At 41.9% G+C, this 19,739-nt stretch overlaps 1 protein-coding gene across 1 annotated transcript; it reads left to right on the top strand.

The window, feature by feature from the left end:
- The first annotated feature begins 2,155 nt into the window (after positions 1-2,155).
- LOC128503847 (zinc finger protein 474-like) lies at positions 2,156-16,519 on the top strand. The gene is made up of 3 exons (XM_053474045.1): positions 2,156-3,151; positions 6,229-6,409; positions 16,162-16,519. Exons 1-3 carry the CDS (start codon positions 2,207-2,209, stop codon positions 16,311-16,313), a joined length of 1,278 nt encoding a protein of 425 aa, XP_053330020.1. The 5' UTR covers positions 2,156-2,206; the 3' UTR covers positions 16,314-16,519.
- The last annotated feature ends 3,220 nt before the right edge of the window (positions 16,520-19,739 follow it).

Below are 19,739 nucleotides of genomic sequence, written 5' to 3'. Positions count from 1 at the left end.
CAAGTTCTATGGACTTTCTGCTATTTTCACCGCTGACAATAAATACGAAAGGATCCATTCTTCTCATTATAGTGTTTTGGCAAATTTATTTCCATCCAATATGGCTAACTAACCTCACGGTCAGCACACACATGACACTGGGCCTGTATCCCACCTTTCCCATAAATATCATTACATTTTGCCCTGAAGTGACAACATTTTTAGCCTACATTTTTAGTGTGAACTTCCTTCAGCTTGGCTATTTTGGGAACCAAACTACTACTTCGGTCTGAGACATCACAGTTTAACTAGCCTACTATGGGAAAATATACCTGGTTTTCTGTGCTGATAAAGTTGCCTGACTTGATCCACTATTAACAATGGCATTAAAGGGTACATACCCTACTTTTCATTGATATCTTAATTGGTATCTACTTATAGTGTACATGGAATACGTATTGGTTAAACATACTCTTTGGAGAGAAGCAATAAAGCTTTGGAACTGTTGTCTAACATCATTAAAGGCTACAAGCTCTTTTGGAATTGGTGTCTAAATCTACTGTCCCCCACTTGGATTTTGAGAACAGCCTCAAAAAAATTGTTCCCTTTTATATATTGCGATCACAAGAAGAAAGTATCACATACTTGGTTGCTTAGAAGATCTGCACAGTGACATATCTGCTTATCAAGGGTCTGGTGGGATATCTACACCACCTTTAAGTACCATTGCCGCATGTACTTTCATTGTATTATGTGTTTATCCCCACAGCCCACAAAAGGTCATACCGCAGACCGGGTCCCCTGATACATATGCTAAGCGTTCTGCAACAGTGGAAGATGTTGTACGTCATTTTAATCCCAGCCCAGCCTTGGTTTGTTTATTATCCAGTGCTAAACAAAAAAAAAATATATTTTGCAATCTTAGAGACGTACACAAACTACATGAATAAGCACAGTTGTTCAGTGTCACGTAAAATAATGTTTTAATAACGTTGATACGTGCCACTCTTCCCTAGTGCCACCACTCCTCTGTGTGTTTAGCCACTTGGAAGTCTTTTGAACAGAAGTCTGTTTCATCAGGTTTGTTGTTATGTTGCCAAGCTACCAAATACTAAGATTACATTATAGTTACTATGGCAACCTGAGAAGCCAACATTCCTCTGCCGCAAGGAAGATCACAAGCTGCTGTTATCCTATGCTATTTCCACATACGAATCCTTAAAGCTTATCCGCAAAGCATATGAGAATATTTGAAAGGTAAGAAATACAAAAAACTATTCAAGGTATTCTCTTGTTGGCTTTATGCTTAGTGGTCTAAATGGCAGGTCTTCATGTTTACACTTACAGTCCCTCGTTCCTTTGTAAACAAAATGCATACTAAGTTATGTGAAATGTAAATCCAGACCCTTCTAATGTAATATGAGACTTATTAATATTAAGGTATTTGTGCTACTTTGTTCCTTTTTTCATATTAATCCCTCAATTATTACCTTAATGTGATGCAAAAGTATAAATATATGTATTAAAACTTGATGAGATGCAGTAACTATTTTTACAACAAGGGTATTTCTTAACAATACTACAGCAGGCAAGGGGAAGTTACAAGTGACTATTACAGTCACAATTTTACTTTAATTTTATACACGATACACGACGAGGGGGTTTACATGAGTGATGTTGCCTTGAGTCTATTTACCATTCTAAACAATCTATAACAATATATAATTTTTAAAGGAGACAGTTGCTACAATAAGAGAACATTAAAATTGTATTAAATTAATACCAGCGATGGTATATATACACATGGTCCTCATTAAAATTCCGCTCTCCCTGATTGTTACAGTTGTGTTTTGTCCAAACCCAATGACATTGAATTAAGTAATTTAATTGTTACCTATCACATTTCAGATACAATTGGGAAGAAATATATTTGGAGTAAAAGAAATTCCTTTTGAGCGGCTGTGGAAAGTCTTCTTTTGTAGTTCTTGATATAGCAAACAGGAAAGAATTTCAAAAGATCTTACCATTTTTCACCCATTCAACTAATTATTTGTCACTTCCAACACTTAATTTTTGGTATTTTTAATATAAAGCAGAATAAAAAAGAATTCCAAAATAAAACTTAGAATACGGAAATTTAATACGCATATCTGAAACCCAAAAATTGCCTAACAAATCATCACTAAATAGTTTGATAAGGGCATGGACTCTTGAATCACTATACTCAATGTACAATAGTGAACAAAAAAGTAGTGGTGTAAAATTAGCAGATGTGAAAAACAATTCATCAGTTAGTTGTAATCGTAGGGTCATCAGACCAGAAACAGCTATATTAGCAAAAAGATCAGACAAAATGTCCCAAGGTCAGGCAAATAGACCCGTCATCCCTCCAAGACGACCAGGATTTAAAGTCTGTTACATTTGCGGGAGAGAATTTGGATCAAAATCAATTGCGATTCACGAACCCAAATGTCTTGAGAAATGGCACATAGAAAATGATAATTTACCAAAACATCTCAGAAGGGCAGCCCCAGTTAAGCCTCAGAGGTCTGATGGCTCAGGCACCACTGAAAACGAAGCAGCTTGGCTGAGTTCTCAAGCTCAGCTTTTGCCCTGTGGGAACTGTGGTCGTACTTTTCTTCCAGATCGCCTCATTGTGCACCAAAGAGGTTGCAAGCCAAGCAGCAAGAGCTTAGAATCTGTAAATTCTACTACAAGCAAGACATTAATAAATTCCAGTACCATGACATCATCTAAAGCAGTGAGTGAATCTTCTGATGCCAAGACACTACACAGTTCAACAAAGCCAAAAACCCTAATTTGTTACATATGTGGAAGGGAGTTTGGCAGTAAATCTCTTCCTATACATGAACCAAAATGCCTGGAAAAATGGAAAATAGAAAATGACAAGCTACCAAAAGGGCAACGACGACCTATTCCTCATAAACCACAGATAGACCCTTCTAAGGCAACAAGTCGAGAAGAACAAAATGAAGCTGCTTGGCAGAGCTTCAAGGACCAGTTATTATCATGCTCAAACTGTGGTCGATCCTTTGCCAGTGACAGACTAACAGTCCATCAGAGGAGCTGCAAGACAAAAGCTGCAGGTCCAAATACTAAAAATATGACTACAAACAAACAAGTACAAAAAAATGAAAATACGACTGATAAGGTAACCATCTGAGTCCCCCCCCCTCTACATACCTATAATGTACCTGGTATAATAGATAGAATTTCCAGTTTTCAAGGAGACAATATCTGAAACTAAAAGGATTTAGTTAATTTATTGAAATTGTATGTTACTTTTTAATAAAAATTGTAGAAATGTCACAGTTGCATACTTTTACAGTCCTGATGGGCGATGGGCGAAAGAGTCGCGGCCATTACCGTGTCCTACCTGGATTCCTACTGCGCCCCTGTGGTCGTCCTCTTAGGCTGCATGGCACGGGTCCTCTGATCCCTGCAGGCGAGTGTGCATACATAATGAAGGAGGTACGCGCCCATTCAAATCTATATATATTTAAAGCAGTGTATTTGTCATCTGACACCATATAAACCAGCGGTTTACCAGCACCCCAGCTAAAGCTGTCCTGCCATTGCTGCCTACTGATGCACCTTGCCCTCCTAGTTTAGTGACCCAAGTTTGATCATTGGAACTGTTTTCTGGATTATATCTCCTGCTGCCTGTCTGGACTCAAGCCTGTCTATTGTTATTGATTCCGACACTGCCTGCCCTGACCTTTGAACTGCCTTACCATTCTCTTGCTTATCCCTTTGGTACAGTATATTAAACTACTCCTGCATAAGAGATCCTGTCTACGGAACATTAATGCTGACAGAAAGTCGTGCTAGTATTCACAGGGCCGTATTTACCGATATTCAACACCACCAGCCATTTCTTCCACCCAGCCGTCCTTACAGCTGAGTGCTAGACTATGACATGATATCTTGGCATTACTCTTAAGGACACATGGTTCCAGTCAGAAATTAACTCTGGAGACTGTGCAGACATGTCACAGTCATTTATTGCATTAATAGGCTAGTTGGGGAGACAAGTGATCTCTCTTTTAACAGGCCCAATAAACACTGGCACCACAGAGAGGCTGATCACCCAAGAGTGTTCAGGCTCCCTGTTATGCAGCAGAGGGCAAAGAAAATGGTCTAATAAGATTTAGAATGTTACTGAATGATTAAACTGTAAATAGTGTGATAAGGAAGCCAATGTGAATGAATGTGCAGTTATGAGCAAAGTTCATGACTGAAATATGAATTTTATTTAAGAATCTTGACTTACGGGGACAAGATATGATCAGAGCGATTTACCTAGATAGATATTGCTGAATATTTCTCTGCATATGTGCAGATGTTCCATTTATGACAAAGTATCTTTACACCATTGCCAGCAACAATGCTTGTTGCAGTTAATGGTGCATAAGGTGAATTCGCAAAAAAATGAGTAATAAGGAAAGGCTGACAAAGAACTCTAAAACGTAATTAAAACATAACCATGCTTAGAACCAAGTAGAACCAGTTTTCTTGGTAAGTAAAATTAATGATACATGAATAATTAGCATTTCTTATTAATGTATGTGCTTAGTACATTAAAAACGTAGTATTTTACATAGATTTAAGGTATTTATCTTATGCTGCTATGTGTTGCCCAAAAATAGGTTATTCTAGAGATAGTCCTGACTGGAAAAAACTTGTAAAATGTTCTTGTGTACCACTTTTGATGATCTTAATAATACATTAATTTTCCTCCTTTGACACTGGTTGTGTTTCTTTCTTTCATTGTCTGAACTGTCTTGACTTTTATTCTCTTCTTGACTCTGATGTCTTTCTTTATAACAATTTCAGACTTCCTGAACCATTTAAATATGTTAACCTACTATTATGTTTTAAAAATATTACAGCTTTTTAGGATTTTTAAATAATTTACCTAAACCTTCAGGGGATACTTTAAGAATCAGGTAAACAACCATAAATGTGCAACATGACCGGCCTCAACAAGACCTGTCCTAGAACAAGATGTAATTTTGATGAAGACGGGTGGCCCTGGCACTTAAAAACCAACCTGTCCTTGATTGTCGAATGTCTGTTATGTGTTAACAAGAAACAGTAAGAGGAATGCACTTAACTCTCATAATCTAATAACAGCAATCTGGTTTAGTAATATTCTTCTTAGAATGGTTATTCATAAATGTCCTTTGCTCTATGAATCCTTTTAGTTTTTTCACTTACTTTTAAATAGTCCAGCAGATTACCTTTACCAGTCCATAAATTATTGCAAATTTAGCTTTTATTCTTGCTAATCCTTACATTGACATCCTTGGAGCTTTGCCCAAAGTGAAAGAATCCATATGACATTTTCAAAATGTGAACGGCTTTACTGGAGCCACAAGTAAAGTAACCTAGCACAAAATGTAAATTTCCATTATCAGGATTAATGGTGTAATCTTCAATTATAATCCTAGCAGCATTTGCTCAGCAAAGCTGTGTCAAAGATCTTTTTATTTTAGTTGAACATATAATATTGGAACTGTAATATGTGAGAGACAAAAATAAAGTATAAAACAGTGACCATTTAAACACTTTCAACGCAAACATATGGAGGATGCTAATATCTGCATATATGTACACTGTTTGGGATAAATTGTTTTGTCTCTAAATAGTTTCATGTGCATCTACAAAATTGCCACTAGGGTGACCACATGCAGAAGCTCTTAGATGTGTTGGGTATTTAGGAATCAATTCTGTAAGAATGCCATGTACCCCTTCACGCACTGCAGGACATATAGAAATAATAGACATGGTGTTTCATAGAAGACCCCAGCTTCTTGAATAACCAGTAAACTCTGTACATGGTGATCTAGTTGGATGATGTAAGTATGTGCCTTAGTTGGTACAGGCTTGTTTTCTTTTGCTCTTTCCCATGTGGAATCCATACATGTGGAAAAGCAAGATATGGATCCATTTCAACATAGGCCCCGATTGCATTTTCAGCTCTCCAAAACTTTTTGTTATCAAACTAAAGTAAAAATAAAAACACACACACATGAAAAAAGGATTAATTTCTGAATTATATACATATGTATATGTTTAATGCCCAAGAAATGTGAAATACCAGATACAATTGATAAAGTGATTAATGCAATTGCTTTAAATAAACAACAATAAGACACTGTTCTAAAGTGATTTATAATCAAATAAGGCTAGGATTTATATATTAAATATAATCTTTATTTTAAGGACCTCGTGGTAAAGCAGCCTCCAACAGTTGTTTGCTACATTTGTGGTCGTGAATTTGGCACAAAATCTATCAGTATTCATGAACCGCAATGCTTGAAAAAATGGCATCTGGAGAATGACAAGTTACCCAAGAATTTACAACGACCTGAGCCCAAAAAGCCTGAAGTTAGACCAATAGGAGGTAAGGCATTGTAATGCAATATCTGTCTATTTAATGTGCCCCTATTTGGACATCCAGAATAAATTTTAAAGGTACACTCAAGCCACCATATGCATGTTAATCCATATATTAGCTTAGGGTCCACTTATAACCATACCTGGGAACTCTCCAGGTTTGACTCAGAGAACTCCGGGCAGGGGCGTAACTAGAAACCTCAGGGCCCCGATGCGAGAATCTGTTAAGGGTCCCCCCCAACCCCCAACCCATCTATCCTTTTCTCACGATCTACCCTCTCCCTCCCTACCCCCCCTTCTCACGATCTACCCTCTCCCTCCCTACCCCCCCTTCTCACGATCTACCCTCCCTACCCCCCCTTCTCACGATCTACGCTCCCTTCCCCCTTCTCACGATCTACGCTCCCTACCCCCCCTTCTCACGATCTACGCTCCCTTCCCCCTTCTCACGATCTACGCTCCCTACCCCCCCTTCTCACAATCTACCCACTCCCTCCCTACCTCCCTTCTCACGATCTACCCACTCTCTCCATATCCCCCTTCTCACGATCTACCCACTCCCTCCCTACCCCCCTTCTCACAATCTACCCACTTCCTCCCTACCCCTCCTTCTCACGATCTACCCACTCCCTACCCCCCCTTCTCACGATCTACCCACTCCCTCCCTACCCCCCCTGTCATGATTAACTCATATAATGTAGTGGATGCATGGAAGGGTAACCCAGCAGAGGTGGTTAGTTTCTTTGTTTAAGCATTCCATGAGTTAATCTGAGGTTGATTTAATGTGTTTCTTTGTGAATGCCCTCTGTATCTGTTCTGGCTAGAGGTGTCATCTTCCCAAAGGACCCCTGTGGTGATTCATGGCCTAACAGATAAGGATCCTTAGTTATAGGAATTCCATTCCTATCTTAAGTGGAGGGGTTTCCATCACCTTTACCCCACCATAACTTATTGGCACATCAAAGATGGGACCCGATTCTTGGGGATGGTGTCATATAATCGGTCATGTGGTCAGAGGGGGGTTTTCTTGAAACAGAGTGTGATTTAGGGACAATGCAGCGTCCGAAAAGCAGAACTCCATGATATACTCTGATCGGAACAACATCATAAGAACCATCTGGACTTAAGGAGTTCCCACAGGCCTGCTTATTGGAGAAACTCGTGAGTGAGGGTCCTGTGTTTAAGTCCCATTGTTTTTAAGAACTGTTTGCTGTTTTACTTTTATTTTGTATGTCTTGGTTTTTGTAATTCTGGCACTGTGTAATCTCTGTCTTTTTGTTATTAAAATATTCATAATCCAAGTCTGTCTTTGGGCTCTAGTATCGATATCCACGAACCCTAAGAGAGGATAACACGTTACCATATTGTTATTGAGTTCTACAGGATATATATATATGTTGTTTGCCCGGGGTGGGTTGATATATATATAGAGATAAAGGTTCTAATTCGGATTTCTCACGAATCCGGTATCAAAATCGTGAGTGGTGGCAGACTACCTGGGGGGATACAGGCAGGATATGGGGGTTAATTTGGTATAACTGATGCCTTGTTAAGGGGTCTAGTTAGTAAATCCAGAGGCCTGGTGCTATTAACCCCTTCATGCCCACACCCTCCACACAGTCACGGCTTGGCAAGTAGTCCTGACCGTGACAAACTTGGCGGCAGCTAGGTGGGATATCTAGAGTTTTTTAGTGCTATTTGTATTGCCCGGTTTGGTGATTTTAGTACTAGAAGAAATTACATGGGTTTTGTGTAATTTCCCAAAGACATTACTCAGTGCCTAATTACAGACATACAGTGCAAAACAGTTCGTTCCTCTCCTTTTTATTTTTCTCTACCATACTGCATTATGGAGGCATATCGACGACAGCCAAAAGAATCTCTGGAGCTGGTTTGTCAAGAAAGGAATATACAAATTTTTGGCAAAAGTAAAGAGCAGCTGATTTTGGATCTCCTGGAACATGATAAACTCTGTGCAGAGCAGGCCATCGGAGCAAATGTGATTTTGGAAGGGCCTGTGGATCAAGGATGTTTTCCTGATAAAGTTAACGCCTTGAGTGTAATGGACTCTGAGTTACAAGTGTTACTAAAGGATCTGGGGAGCGTGGATCCTCAGCTAAAGTTCAACCTGATTCTGCAGTACAAGGAGAGAGAGAGGGAGGCTGCGGAAAGAGAGAAAGAGAGAGAGATGGAGGCTGCTGAGAGAGCTGCGGAGCGGGCTGAACGAGAAGCTGAGCGGAGGTATCAGCTGGAACTTCTACGGTTAAAGCAATATAGTCCGTCTCCCCAAAGCATTGTTAACGGGGATGGATATGCTAACCGACCTCGCCTGGAACACTTTCCAATGCTGGAAAAGGACACTGACTTGGATGTGTTTTTGAGAGGATTTGAGAAAGTGTGCCGGCAGTACCAGCTGCCCAAGGAAGAGTGGGGAAAGTATTTAACCCCACGTCTGAAGGGGAAAGCACTGGATGTGTTTGCTTCCTTACCAATGGAAGTTGATCAGGACTATGAGGCCATAAAATCTGCCTTGTTAAAAAGTTTTAACCTCACCCCTGAATTCTACAGAAAAAAGTTTCGAGAGATGCAGCAAGCTACATCGGACAGTTGCACCGAATATGCGGGACAGCTTCGGACTATTTTCCGGCAATGGACTGGAGGCCTACAAGTTACTACATATGAGGCCCTGGAGGATCTGATGATTTTGGAGCAGTTCCTGAGGACACGAAGTCCGGAGGCCCGAGAGTGGATTCTGGACAGAAAACCTAAGACCACGGCAGAGGCGGCAGATCTGGCTAACGATTATGCCAACAACCGTACTCCAACAACAAAGCGGGTACAAGCATCGCAAGGACCATTCACCTGGAAAGGAGCAGCCTACCAGCCACCAACTCCTAAGCCAGCAGGGAGACCATCACCCACACCTTTTCTAGCCAACAGAGCAGGGGCCACATCGGGCCAGGGGGATACCCGCCGGTGTTATCGGTGTAACCAGATTGGGCACTTGAGTGCCACCTGCCCTTCTAAGAGACCATCTCCACCGACAAATGGAAATGGAGGTGCAGCAGGGGGAGCTGCACCTGTTTTATTTGTGGCTAGACCAAAGGAGGCACAAGGAGACAATTTGAAATGTGTAGCAGTTGGGGAACACCCAGCTGTCTTGTTTGTTTCCAAGGTTCAGGGGAATGAAGAGGAGAACCTACAAAGAGTGACTGTAGGTGACTGTGTGACTATGGGACTCAGGGATACGGGGGCTGCTTGCACTCTGGTGCGGCCTGAGATGGTAAGATTGGAGGATCTTATCCCTGGGAAGACCATGTCCATCCAAGGAATTGGCGGGGTGCGCCCTGCGGTGCCAGTGGCACGTGTGTACCTTGATTGGGGTGTGGGCAAGGGTTTGCGGGAGGTGGGGATATCCGAGGATATTCCTGTTAATGTTTTGCTGGGCAAGGATCTGGGTCGACTTGTTTGCCAGTATGCCCCAGTTGAGGAAACCTGCAAACCTGGAGGGCTGGTAGAGAGCCCTGTCCAACCTAAGGTACTGTCTGAAACTTTGGGAGTAGTGGGTAGCTGGGAGGGAGCCCAGAAGGTAGAGGTATGCCTGTCTGAACCAGCCCCCAGGATCCTGTCTCCTGAAGAGATGGAGGGGGATGTGCACCAAGGGACCACACCTAGAGAGCAAGCTCTAGGGGAAAAGTGTGGTTTGACCTTTGGAGGGGCAGAGGTTCAGGAACAGGGAGTCTGTAGTGGCTCTTCTGGTTCAATGCCCCCTGATACGGAAAAGCATAGTGTTACTATGGGTGATCAGGTAGCCAAGGGATTTGGGCATGCTGGGGATACTTCTGTCAACGTGTCTTCAGAAGTTGTATGCCCTGAAGGTATTATCCCTGGAAAACTAAAGGGGACTGGGGATGTGGGCCCAACCGTGTCTACAGCACCTGAGTACTTAGATCTGGGTACAGGAGAAAGTATGCATGATGTTGGGATGTCTGAGGATATTCATATTACTGACTTTTCTCAAAGGGTAAACAAGGGGTATATGGACTGTGATGTTTCTGTGTGTCAGCCAAACCCCTGCTTTCATGCTCCAGATGAAATGCTTAATGTAACTCCTAAAGTGCTGGAGGTTAAGAAGCAGGAAGGGGATAGTTTCCCAACTGTGCTTAAGACCCCTAAAGCTGTAAAGTCTGGAGACAAGGAGGAGGAGGAGGGGGAGGAAAATACACACCATGTTACCCCTTTTGTGTGTTCACTGAGTGGGCAATGTGAGGGGCAGTATATTTACCCTGTAGCTGTAGTGACATACCAGCAAGATGATGGGGCAACAGCTACAGAGGATAATATAGAATGGGTTGATGAAAAGACAGCTACATTGACCAGTCAGCAAGAAACCCCTCGCCCTGTGAGTGTAGGTGAAGCCAAGAGCCTGGGATCCACACCAGATGCCCAGGACAATGGACACCCGTTTGCTGTCTTGCTTGGGAATGGGCAGCGTTTAGCTATCCTAAGCAGGGCAGAGAAACAAATGGATGAGGCCTTGAAACATCTGAGTTACTTATCGCCAAAGGAAGAGGTTTATTCAAGGGTTGGCAAAGAGTGCTTAGCTATGATGTGTGCTTTGCAGGAGTTACAGCCATGCTTGTATGGTTGTGACTTCACTGTTATAATCTATCACAACCCTTCTCTTCAGGCGGATAGAGTAGATGGGAAGCCTAGACTGTTGTCCATATGGAGTCCGGTGCTACAGCAGTATAGTTTTACTGGGCCGTGTGACAAGTCAGCTTCTATGGGAATGCTGACAGTTTGTCTGGTCAGGGGGAGACTAGAATTTAGGCAGACATAGTAGATCAGCGTGTGCTGACCTCCTCTGTCCACCATCTTAAAGGGGGAGGTGTCATGATTAACTCATATAATGTAGTGGATGCATGGAAGGGTAACCCAGCAGAGGTGGTTAGTTTCTTTGTTTAAGCATTCCATGAGTTAATCTGAGGTTGATTTAATGTGTTTCTTTGTGAATGCCCTCTGTATCTGTTCTGGCTAGAGGTGTCATCTTCCCAAAGGACCCCTGTGGTGATTCATGGCCTAACAGATAAGGATCCTTAGTTATAGGAATTCCATTCCTATCTTAAGTGGAGGGGTTTCCATCACCTTTACCCCACCATAACTTATTGGCACATCAAAGATGGGACCCGATTCTTGGGGATGGTGTCATATAATCGGTCATGTGGTCAGAGGGGGGTTTTCTTGAAACAGAGTGTGATTTAGGGACAATGCAGCGTCCGAAAAGCAGAACTCCATGATATACTCTGATCGGAACAACATCATAAGAACCATCTGGACTTAAGGAGTTCCCACAGGCCTGCTTATTGGAGAAACTCGTGAGTGAGGGTCCTGTGTTTAAGTCCCATTGTTTTTAAGAACTGTTTGCTGTTTTACTTTTATTTTGTATGTCTTGGTTTTTGTAATTCTGGCACTGTGTAATCTCTGTCTTTTTGTTATTAAAATATTCATAATCCAAGTCTGTCTTTGGGCTCTAGTATCGATATCCACGAACCCTAAGAGAGGATAACACGTTACCATATTGTTATTGAGTTCTACAGGATATATATATATGTTGTTTGCCCGGGGTGGGTTGATATATATATAGAGATAAAGGTTCTAATTCGGATTTCTCACGAATCCGGTATCAAAATCGTGAGTGGTGGCAGACTACCTGGGGGGATACAGGCAGGATATGGGGGTTAATTTGGTATAACTGATGCCTTGTTAAGGGGTCTAGTTAGTAAATCCAGAGGCCTGGTGCTATTAACCCCTTCATGCCCACACCCTCCACACAGTCACGGCTTGGCAAGTAGTCCTGACCGTGACACCCCCTTCTCACGATCTACCCACTCCCTACCCCCCTTCTCACGATCTACCCACTCCCTCCCTACCCCCCCTTTGTAGGTCACTTACCGTCAACTCCTTGCCGCAGCCACCTGCCTCAGCGCTGCCCAGAGTGCAGTGTTGGGAGCGTGAGGCGTTTGTCTCGGGTGCCGGCGCTTCACACTGAACGCTGGCATATGACGTCATATGCCGGCGCTCACCAGTGAAGCGCCAGCACCCGAGACAAACGCCTCACGCTCCCAACACTGCACTCTGGGCAGCGCTGAGGCAGGCGGCGACGGCGGCGTCGGCAGCAGCAGCGGCGGGGAGCGGAGGCATCCTGGATTTCTGTCAGTCAGGGGGCCCAAGAGTTGCCGAGCGGTCATTTTCAGCAACCGCTCGGGACCCCTTGGGCCCCCCTGACTGGCAGAACTCCAGGGCCCGGTCGCAGTCGCGACCCCGGTAGTTCCGCCACTGACTCTGGGTAAAGCACTGCTTCTCTAGTTCTCTGGGTCAACACCCGAATCCTCTGAGTCGCAGGGTCTTGACATGCCCCATTCCCCACCCATTTCCCCTTTAAGTGGTGGTGTTTCCCACCGACATCAGCAAGTAAGCCCTTACATCAGTGGGCAGTCCTGGCTCCGTCCCGCAAGGGAAGGCTCCAGGTAGCCGAAGCTCAGAAGTTCCCAGGTATGCTTATAACATCTGTTTTTGTGAACTCAAATGTATGGAGGGATTCATTAGAATGCTCCCTATACATTTGTCTAATCATCCACTCCAGTGATTGGCACAAACAGTGGAAGGGGCTCTGAAGCTGCAGGATTTTAGCAAGGTACATGTTTTTCTCCCCACAAATAATAGAATGCATATTAAAGTACCTGCTTTATATACACGGGCCTTCCTAGAGTATTTGGCATCTTGGGGGGATCCTGTATGTGGCACCCTCCTGCTTTAAAATGTAAAGACACCCACTAGAAAAATTTGAAAAAATAAATTATTAACTGATAAATAAATTAAATAAGTTTAAATAATTAGCATTTACTGAACAGATATGGTACAGCATAACCCCCATCACTATATACTAAGCCAGACACTGATATGCCCCTAAACAGCCTGCCTGTGCCACCTCTGTCCACAAACAGCCTACCTGTGCTACCTCTGCCCCTGAAACAGCCTACCTGTGCCACCTCTGCCCCTAAACAGCCTGCTTGTGCCATGTATGCCCCACAAATAGCCCCCCTGCCCTATTTCTGCCACTAAACACTCACTTACTCATTCATTCACCCAATCAGGTTCCCACACCTCCTTACCTTACCTGCAGATTTCACTGGTCCGGGAGTTGGCCAAGCAGCACTGGGGCCACCTAACACTTACTGTAGAGTTCCCACACCTAACGTTTACTGTAGAGTTTCCACACTGTGCGAGGAAACTCTCTTTTCCCACTCAGGTTCCTACATTCCTACGAGAGGTATGCAACTGTGTATATATATATATTGTGACAAACACTTCTAAGACTGAGGTAGTGTCTGTAGCCATACAGTCTTCTAGGGTAGCAAGGGCTCAGATCCACATCAGGATTAATAAGCAGGTGCCTGTTTTGTTTGCACACTCCTTAGCAGTAATCCAAATAAACAAATTCTTGCTCTTCTGGGCACTTAATAAACACCGTAGTTTTCCTTACTATCTTTGGGCCACTTGTCTGCTCCAACTTAAATAAATACAGATCTTTCCCCTGCTCTGCTTACAAATTAATCTCTCAGGCTCTAGGTTTTGCCTGCTCTTTAAATCCCTTAATAAGTCTCATGTGGCCCCAATCAAATATTAGATACCTGGTAAATATGGAGTATAATTTTCAGTATATGGAGACTAGAGCTGAAACAACGAATCGATAAAATCGATAATAATCGATAACGGAAATCGTCGACAACGATTTCCGTTATCGATTAATCGAGTGATCGATTCGTCGTTGGAGCACTAGGCTCCTTTTACTTACCTTTTACTTATTGCTTTTTTTTTAATCGGATTAATCGATTAATCGACAAAATAATCGGCCGATTAATCGATTATTAATATAATCGTTAGTTGCAGCCCTAATGGAGACCTTGTTAGTGGGACGAGAATCAGCCAACCCTGGTCCTCTGGATAGTCCACCCCAGAGACCCAAAATACACAGAATAAAGGAATTAAGGATATAAAATACCATACTATACTCTCCCTGGGATGTATGTATATGTGTTTGTATATATGTATGTATGTGAGCATGGATGTGTAATTGTGTGTGAGCATGGATATATAATTGTGTGTGAGCATAGATGTGTAATTGTGTGTGAGCATGGATGTATAATTGTGTGTTTGCGTTTGAACATGGATGCGTAATTGTGTGTTTGTGTGAGCATGAATGTGTAAGTGGGGTGAGATGCAGTGTGTGTTAGAATGAATGTGTACATGTGTGTTAGTGAGTATGAGTGTGAGTAATTGTGTTTACATATGTGGGCCAGAGTATATTCTGGAAGGGGACAAGGGGCAAGGAAAACACACACAAATTCTGTTTCTTGTTGTTAACTAAGCATAGTACTCTAATTATAGGGCCAGTCCTAGACCTAATAACACCCTAAGGAAGAAGTCTTTTTAACCCTACCCCAACCTGGGAGCAGGATGGGGAAAGGGAATAGCCCAAAGCAAAGTAAAATTTATCATGTGTTAAAATGACCAAAAAAACATACTGAACCTCTGCAGGCAACAAACTAATTAAATATGTGCTAAAACTATTCAACCAGCTATGTAAGGGTATGAAAGCGGAGCTCAATATCAAAGTAATTATGTATTTAAATAAAAATAAACAGTGTTATTAATAGGTTAACATAAAATCCACTTGTCAAAAAGCATAATGGCCAGGCTATCACTAGCCAAATCCTCCAGTCCTCCATTAATTAAAAAACACACAAATGTCCCTTGATGACCTGAAGGTGTAATACATGCCTCGTTGATCACCTGTCTATTGGTCCTTTGTTTCCTGGGAATCATTATTATTATTATTGTTATTATTATTATTATTAAAACTTTATTGAGAAGGGGTACAAATTAAGTCTGGATAGATAGCAACCTTAGGCTTGGTGCCCCCTGGCTCATTAACACTGGTCCTGCCAAGTTTTGCTTGGACTGCACTTTTAGTGATAACATATTTTATAATATTCTCAAACAGTGCCTGGAGTTGGATAAAAGCTGTATCGCTGCAATTTAATGGGGTCATTTACTAAAGGGAGAGTTTGCAGGAGAGTTATGTCTTATTAGTCATTATGAAGGACCAGCCCTAAGAAGTTCCTCCAGCTTGAAGGGCTGAATGGTCCTGTATAATGTATTATTCAGTGGATGAGAAGATGAGAAAAAAGATCATACTGCATTAAATATGGCCAGCCAAGCTCCTCATGTACCTTTATTGGACCTTTATAATGACATCAAGGAGGTAAAACAACTCTCCCATTAGAGAATAAACCTGAACATCTAATTCATTTCTGCTGGTCTATAGTAAAGCATAGACTATATGTGGCATACCAATGGAAATTGACATGTTTTTCTTATCGGGAAATTACTACCCCTATGATGTTCAGTAAGCATATGGCTGGCAAAGCATCATGGAACTGTTCAAAACAACAAAACAAATTGTAAGGTATCTGTGTTACAGCTTTATATGAACCTTTAATGCCCCCTTGACTAATGTGAGTAATTGTTCTAAATTGCATAATATTTCAATCTAGCCACAAGAGATTAAGCATCTTGTACAAGTAAAACGTGTTGTTGTAGCTGGAACTCAGTCAACAGGTATTTCCTGTAAATGTTTTCATACTTTGTTTTTCCAAAATGAAAATTGATCACTATTATATTTTTTTTCCCCAGCAAAAGGGTCCTATGATCTTTTTGCTTTGAACAAGGCAGCCTGGCAGAGCTCCCAGAGTCAGCTGGTTCCATGTGATATTTGTGGGCGTACCTTCTTGCCAGACAGACTGCTTGTGCACCAAAGGTCCTGTAAACCGAAAATACCAAAGTAACCAGTCCTCTATAACAATGTTGTAAAAGCGCCCAGGGAATCATAAAGTTCTTGCACAGTAAGTGTGGCTCCAGGATAATGCATTGTGAGATTAGAAACGCAGCTTCTTACACTGGCCATTGTTCAGACCGTCCAAATATGTATATGGTGAACTTGTATGTGTGTTAAAATCATTATTCATATAATAAAGTTATAAGTTATAATACATTTCCATGTCTGATGTCTGTTTGTGATAATGTGCAGCCTATGAGCACCTCAATTGAATATTGCAATGCAATGTACTATTTATTCATCAATGACAAGGAGCTTTAACCTAAGACATCCAACTCACAACTGCTCACAAAAGCTGCATTCTTACGGAGATAAGTTAATGCTTCATACACATTGTGACAGAGACCCGTTCTCAGGATGAGTAGCTCCGCCATGTAGGTCTTCCTTGCCGAGAATTCACTAAGCAGCCAAGTCACAGTGTAGGGTGAGAAACAGACTTAGGTTTATTGAACAGGACATGGGTATTATTTATACACATTGAACAAGGTGAAATACCATATTCTCCCCCCGTCCCACTCAGGGTAAACATTCCAGCTGTCTGCCTGGAGCCCTTCGCACCCTGCTGTGAAATGCCCAGTTGTACAAAAAACTGGGTCCCCTAAATGGGGCAACCTCAAACCCTGTATATCCCTGGACACCTCCCACAATTGCCTCCCTCATCCCGAAACAGAACTCTGATGAGAGGCTTTACGGGGAGCAACAGCGGCTTGAAGTTTTAGCAGACCACAGTGGAGTTGTAGTCTGCTTGAGAGTTCCAGGGGGATCATGCTGTCCTCTGGTCGGTTATAAGTTGTGGCATCTTGCGATTCCTGATGCCCCCAGCAGAGGGAGGGAGAGTTACAGGGAACGAGGAATAAGGATAATTTAGATACAATTAACAAGTTTTCTTAAGTGTCCTGTGGTAAGAAGCTATTGACATGTTTTATTGTCAAGCTGTTTCTGTATGGTGTTTGGCATGCCCCATGCATAGTGCTTGGTTAAAAGTGTCATCTAAGTACCTGGGGTGTATTCACTAAAGTTTATGCTGGTTTATAATCCCATTAATTCACTATGCATTTTAAAGTGCCAGTCCCAGCATCATTATCTGCCAGAAGAATTGATCTGGCCCTGCATAATGCATAGTATAGTCAGTGAGGTGATACCGAAAAACACTCACTGATTTAAATATGCTTCATATAGGGCCACGCAATCGCACGTGGGGCTGGCTCTTTATAATGTAAATTAATGTAAAGATGTAACTGCAACTCTCACAAAAATCTCCTGCCAACATCTGCTTTACTAAATAAACCACGAGTTGAGCCCACAGGCCAGAATGTGTATATATATATATACACTACTGTTCAAAAGTTTGTTTTTGAGAAAAGAGCAAATCTTGTTTATTAAAAAAAACCATAAAATTTATCAAAAACACAATGCAGACATTGTTATTGTTGTAAATTATTATTATTTTACAACAATATCAGCAACCATCACTCCTGTGTTCCAATGACACATTCTGTTTTGATCATTAGGAATCCCTTTTGCAATTATGTTAGAACAAATTTCCTTGTTTGCCATGAAAACACCTAAGCGACTCCAAACCTTTGAATGGTAGTATATATATTATAGTATAATGTATATAGTTATGTACTATTTAGACATTCAATTTATGTTAAAATAGGATTTGAGGAAGAAAACTAAGACATGTTTAATTGCCTATAACTGAACATCTGTGGACGTCCTTTATTCCGGCAAATCAATATAAATGTTTTTCTAGATGAGACCAGCAGAGGGCAGTATAGAAACACATTTGTTAGGATTTTAAACATTATTTTAAAAATCTATTAATTTAACCAATTTCAGTTAGTATTGTTTCCAATTTTAATAAAAGGATTACTTTATTCATTTTATAACATAGCATTAAAATAACCTGTATATAATCTTAAATTCACAGTCTTGAAATGATAAATGTTGGAATAATGTAATACATTTTAAAAAAATTAACTGAAATACTCAAATGACATTTATATAATAAAAATATTTTATTACTGTCATAAACAGTGTGGTGCTGAATAAACATTCTACATTTACTTATATATCAGTACTGAATCATTTTTTTGCCATGTTTTGCCAACCTGCCGGTATTTTACCGGCCCAGCCAGAAACCAGCACATTGAAGGTGGTGCTGGCATAAGTAAAATATAGGGCAAAGCAAATGCAAAGCAAGTATATATTTTTTTCGAAAGGGTACGACGCTTCCTCTTCAGCTGCCAACACCAATAGAGACACAGGTGAGCGACTATATAGCTGTTTACTACCTCTCTTGCGTGACCAACCCGCCCCCGAGTGTCTTTCACATGCCCCTTCCTTTCCATTCCTGTAACCTGCTTTTGCATCTTAGCTCTGTATAAGGTAAGAGAGATAAGGGAGTGTTTGTGCGTGATAGCTGGATGTGATGGGTGCGGAATGTGAGTTAGGATGGCTGAATTTGATGGGAGTGAGGTGTAATGTGTGATATAAAAAGAAATGATAATGGGACATGGAAGTTATGCTTTACCACCATCAATGTCTGGCTCCATATATAGTGATGGGAATTATGGTGTAGCACCATCAGTTCCTGGATCAGTATATAATGATGGGAATAATGCTGTACCACTGGATCACTATATAATAATATGAGTCATGCTTTACCACTGTCTGTGTCTGGATCAGTGTATAATAATTGGAGTTATAGTGTATTCCCTTTTGTATCTAGATCATTATATAATGATAGGAGTTATATTGTACCACCCATGGTATCTGGATTACTATATACCGTATTGGCTCGGATATAGGCCGCACCCGAATATAGGCCGCACCCTTAAAGTTAGGTGCTTTTTTAAGGAAAACATTTTCTTAGTTAAAAAAAAAACGTAGAATAGATATGCTGCCACTCTGCCCCCCTGAGATATGCTGCCACTCTGCCCTCCACCCGATATATACAGCCACTCTGCCCTCCACCCGATATATACTGCCACTCTGCCCTCCACCCGATATATACTGCCACTCTGCCCCTCCCGAGATACGCTGCCACTCTCCCCCCAAGATGTGCCCCCCTCCCCCACACGACTTACCAAAGCAGACTCCCATGTGTCTTGCGGGGCTGGCAGGGGACACCTACGCAATACGCGTAGACAACTTCCGGTGCCGGCACTTCCGCCGGCATTGGGGGATTGTCTAAGCGCATCGTGCAGACGTTCACCGGCTGCGGCGATGCGCGTAAACGACCTCCGCTGCCGGCATGTCTGCACTATGTGCGTTAACAATCTACCTTGCCGGGACTCCCCTTGTGGGAATTCCCGGCAAGGGAGATTGTTAAAGCACATCGAGCAGACGTGCCGGCAGCGGAGGTCGTTCA

The sequence above is a fragment of the Spea bombifrons genome, chromosome 1, assembly GCF_027358695.1.
Source record: "Spea bombifrons isolate aSpeBom1 chromosome 1, aSpeBom1.2.pri, whole genome shotgun sequence".
In the NCBI taxonomy this organism is placed as follows: Eukaryota; Metazoa; Chordata; class Amphibia; order Anura; family Pelobatidae; genus Spea; species Spea bombifrons.
This window is presented reverse-complemented; position numbering and strand designations above follow the sequence as displayed.

Coding starts and splice junctions, on each gene's coding strand:
- LOC128503847 (XM_053474045.1), top strand. CDS start 2,207: ATGTACAATAGTGAACAAAAAAGTAGTGGTGTAAAATTAGCAGATGTG. Junction 3,152..6,228: donor ATGAAAATACGACTGATAAG/GTAACCATCTGA, acceptor CTTTATTTTAAG/GACCTCGTGGTAAAGCAGCC. Junction 6,410..16,161: donor TGAAGTTAGACCAATAGGAG/GTAAGGCATTGT, acceptor TTTTTTCCCCAG/CAAAAGGGTCCTATGATCTT.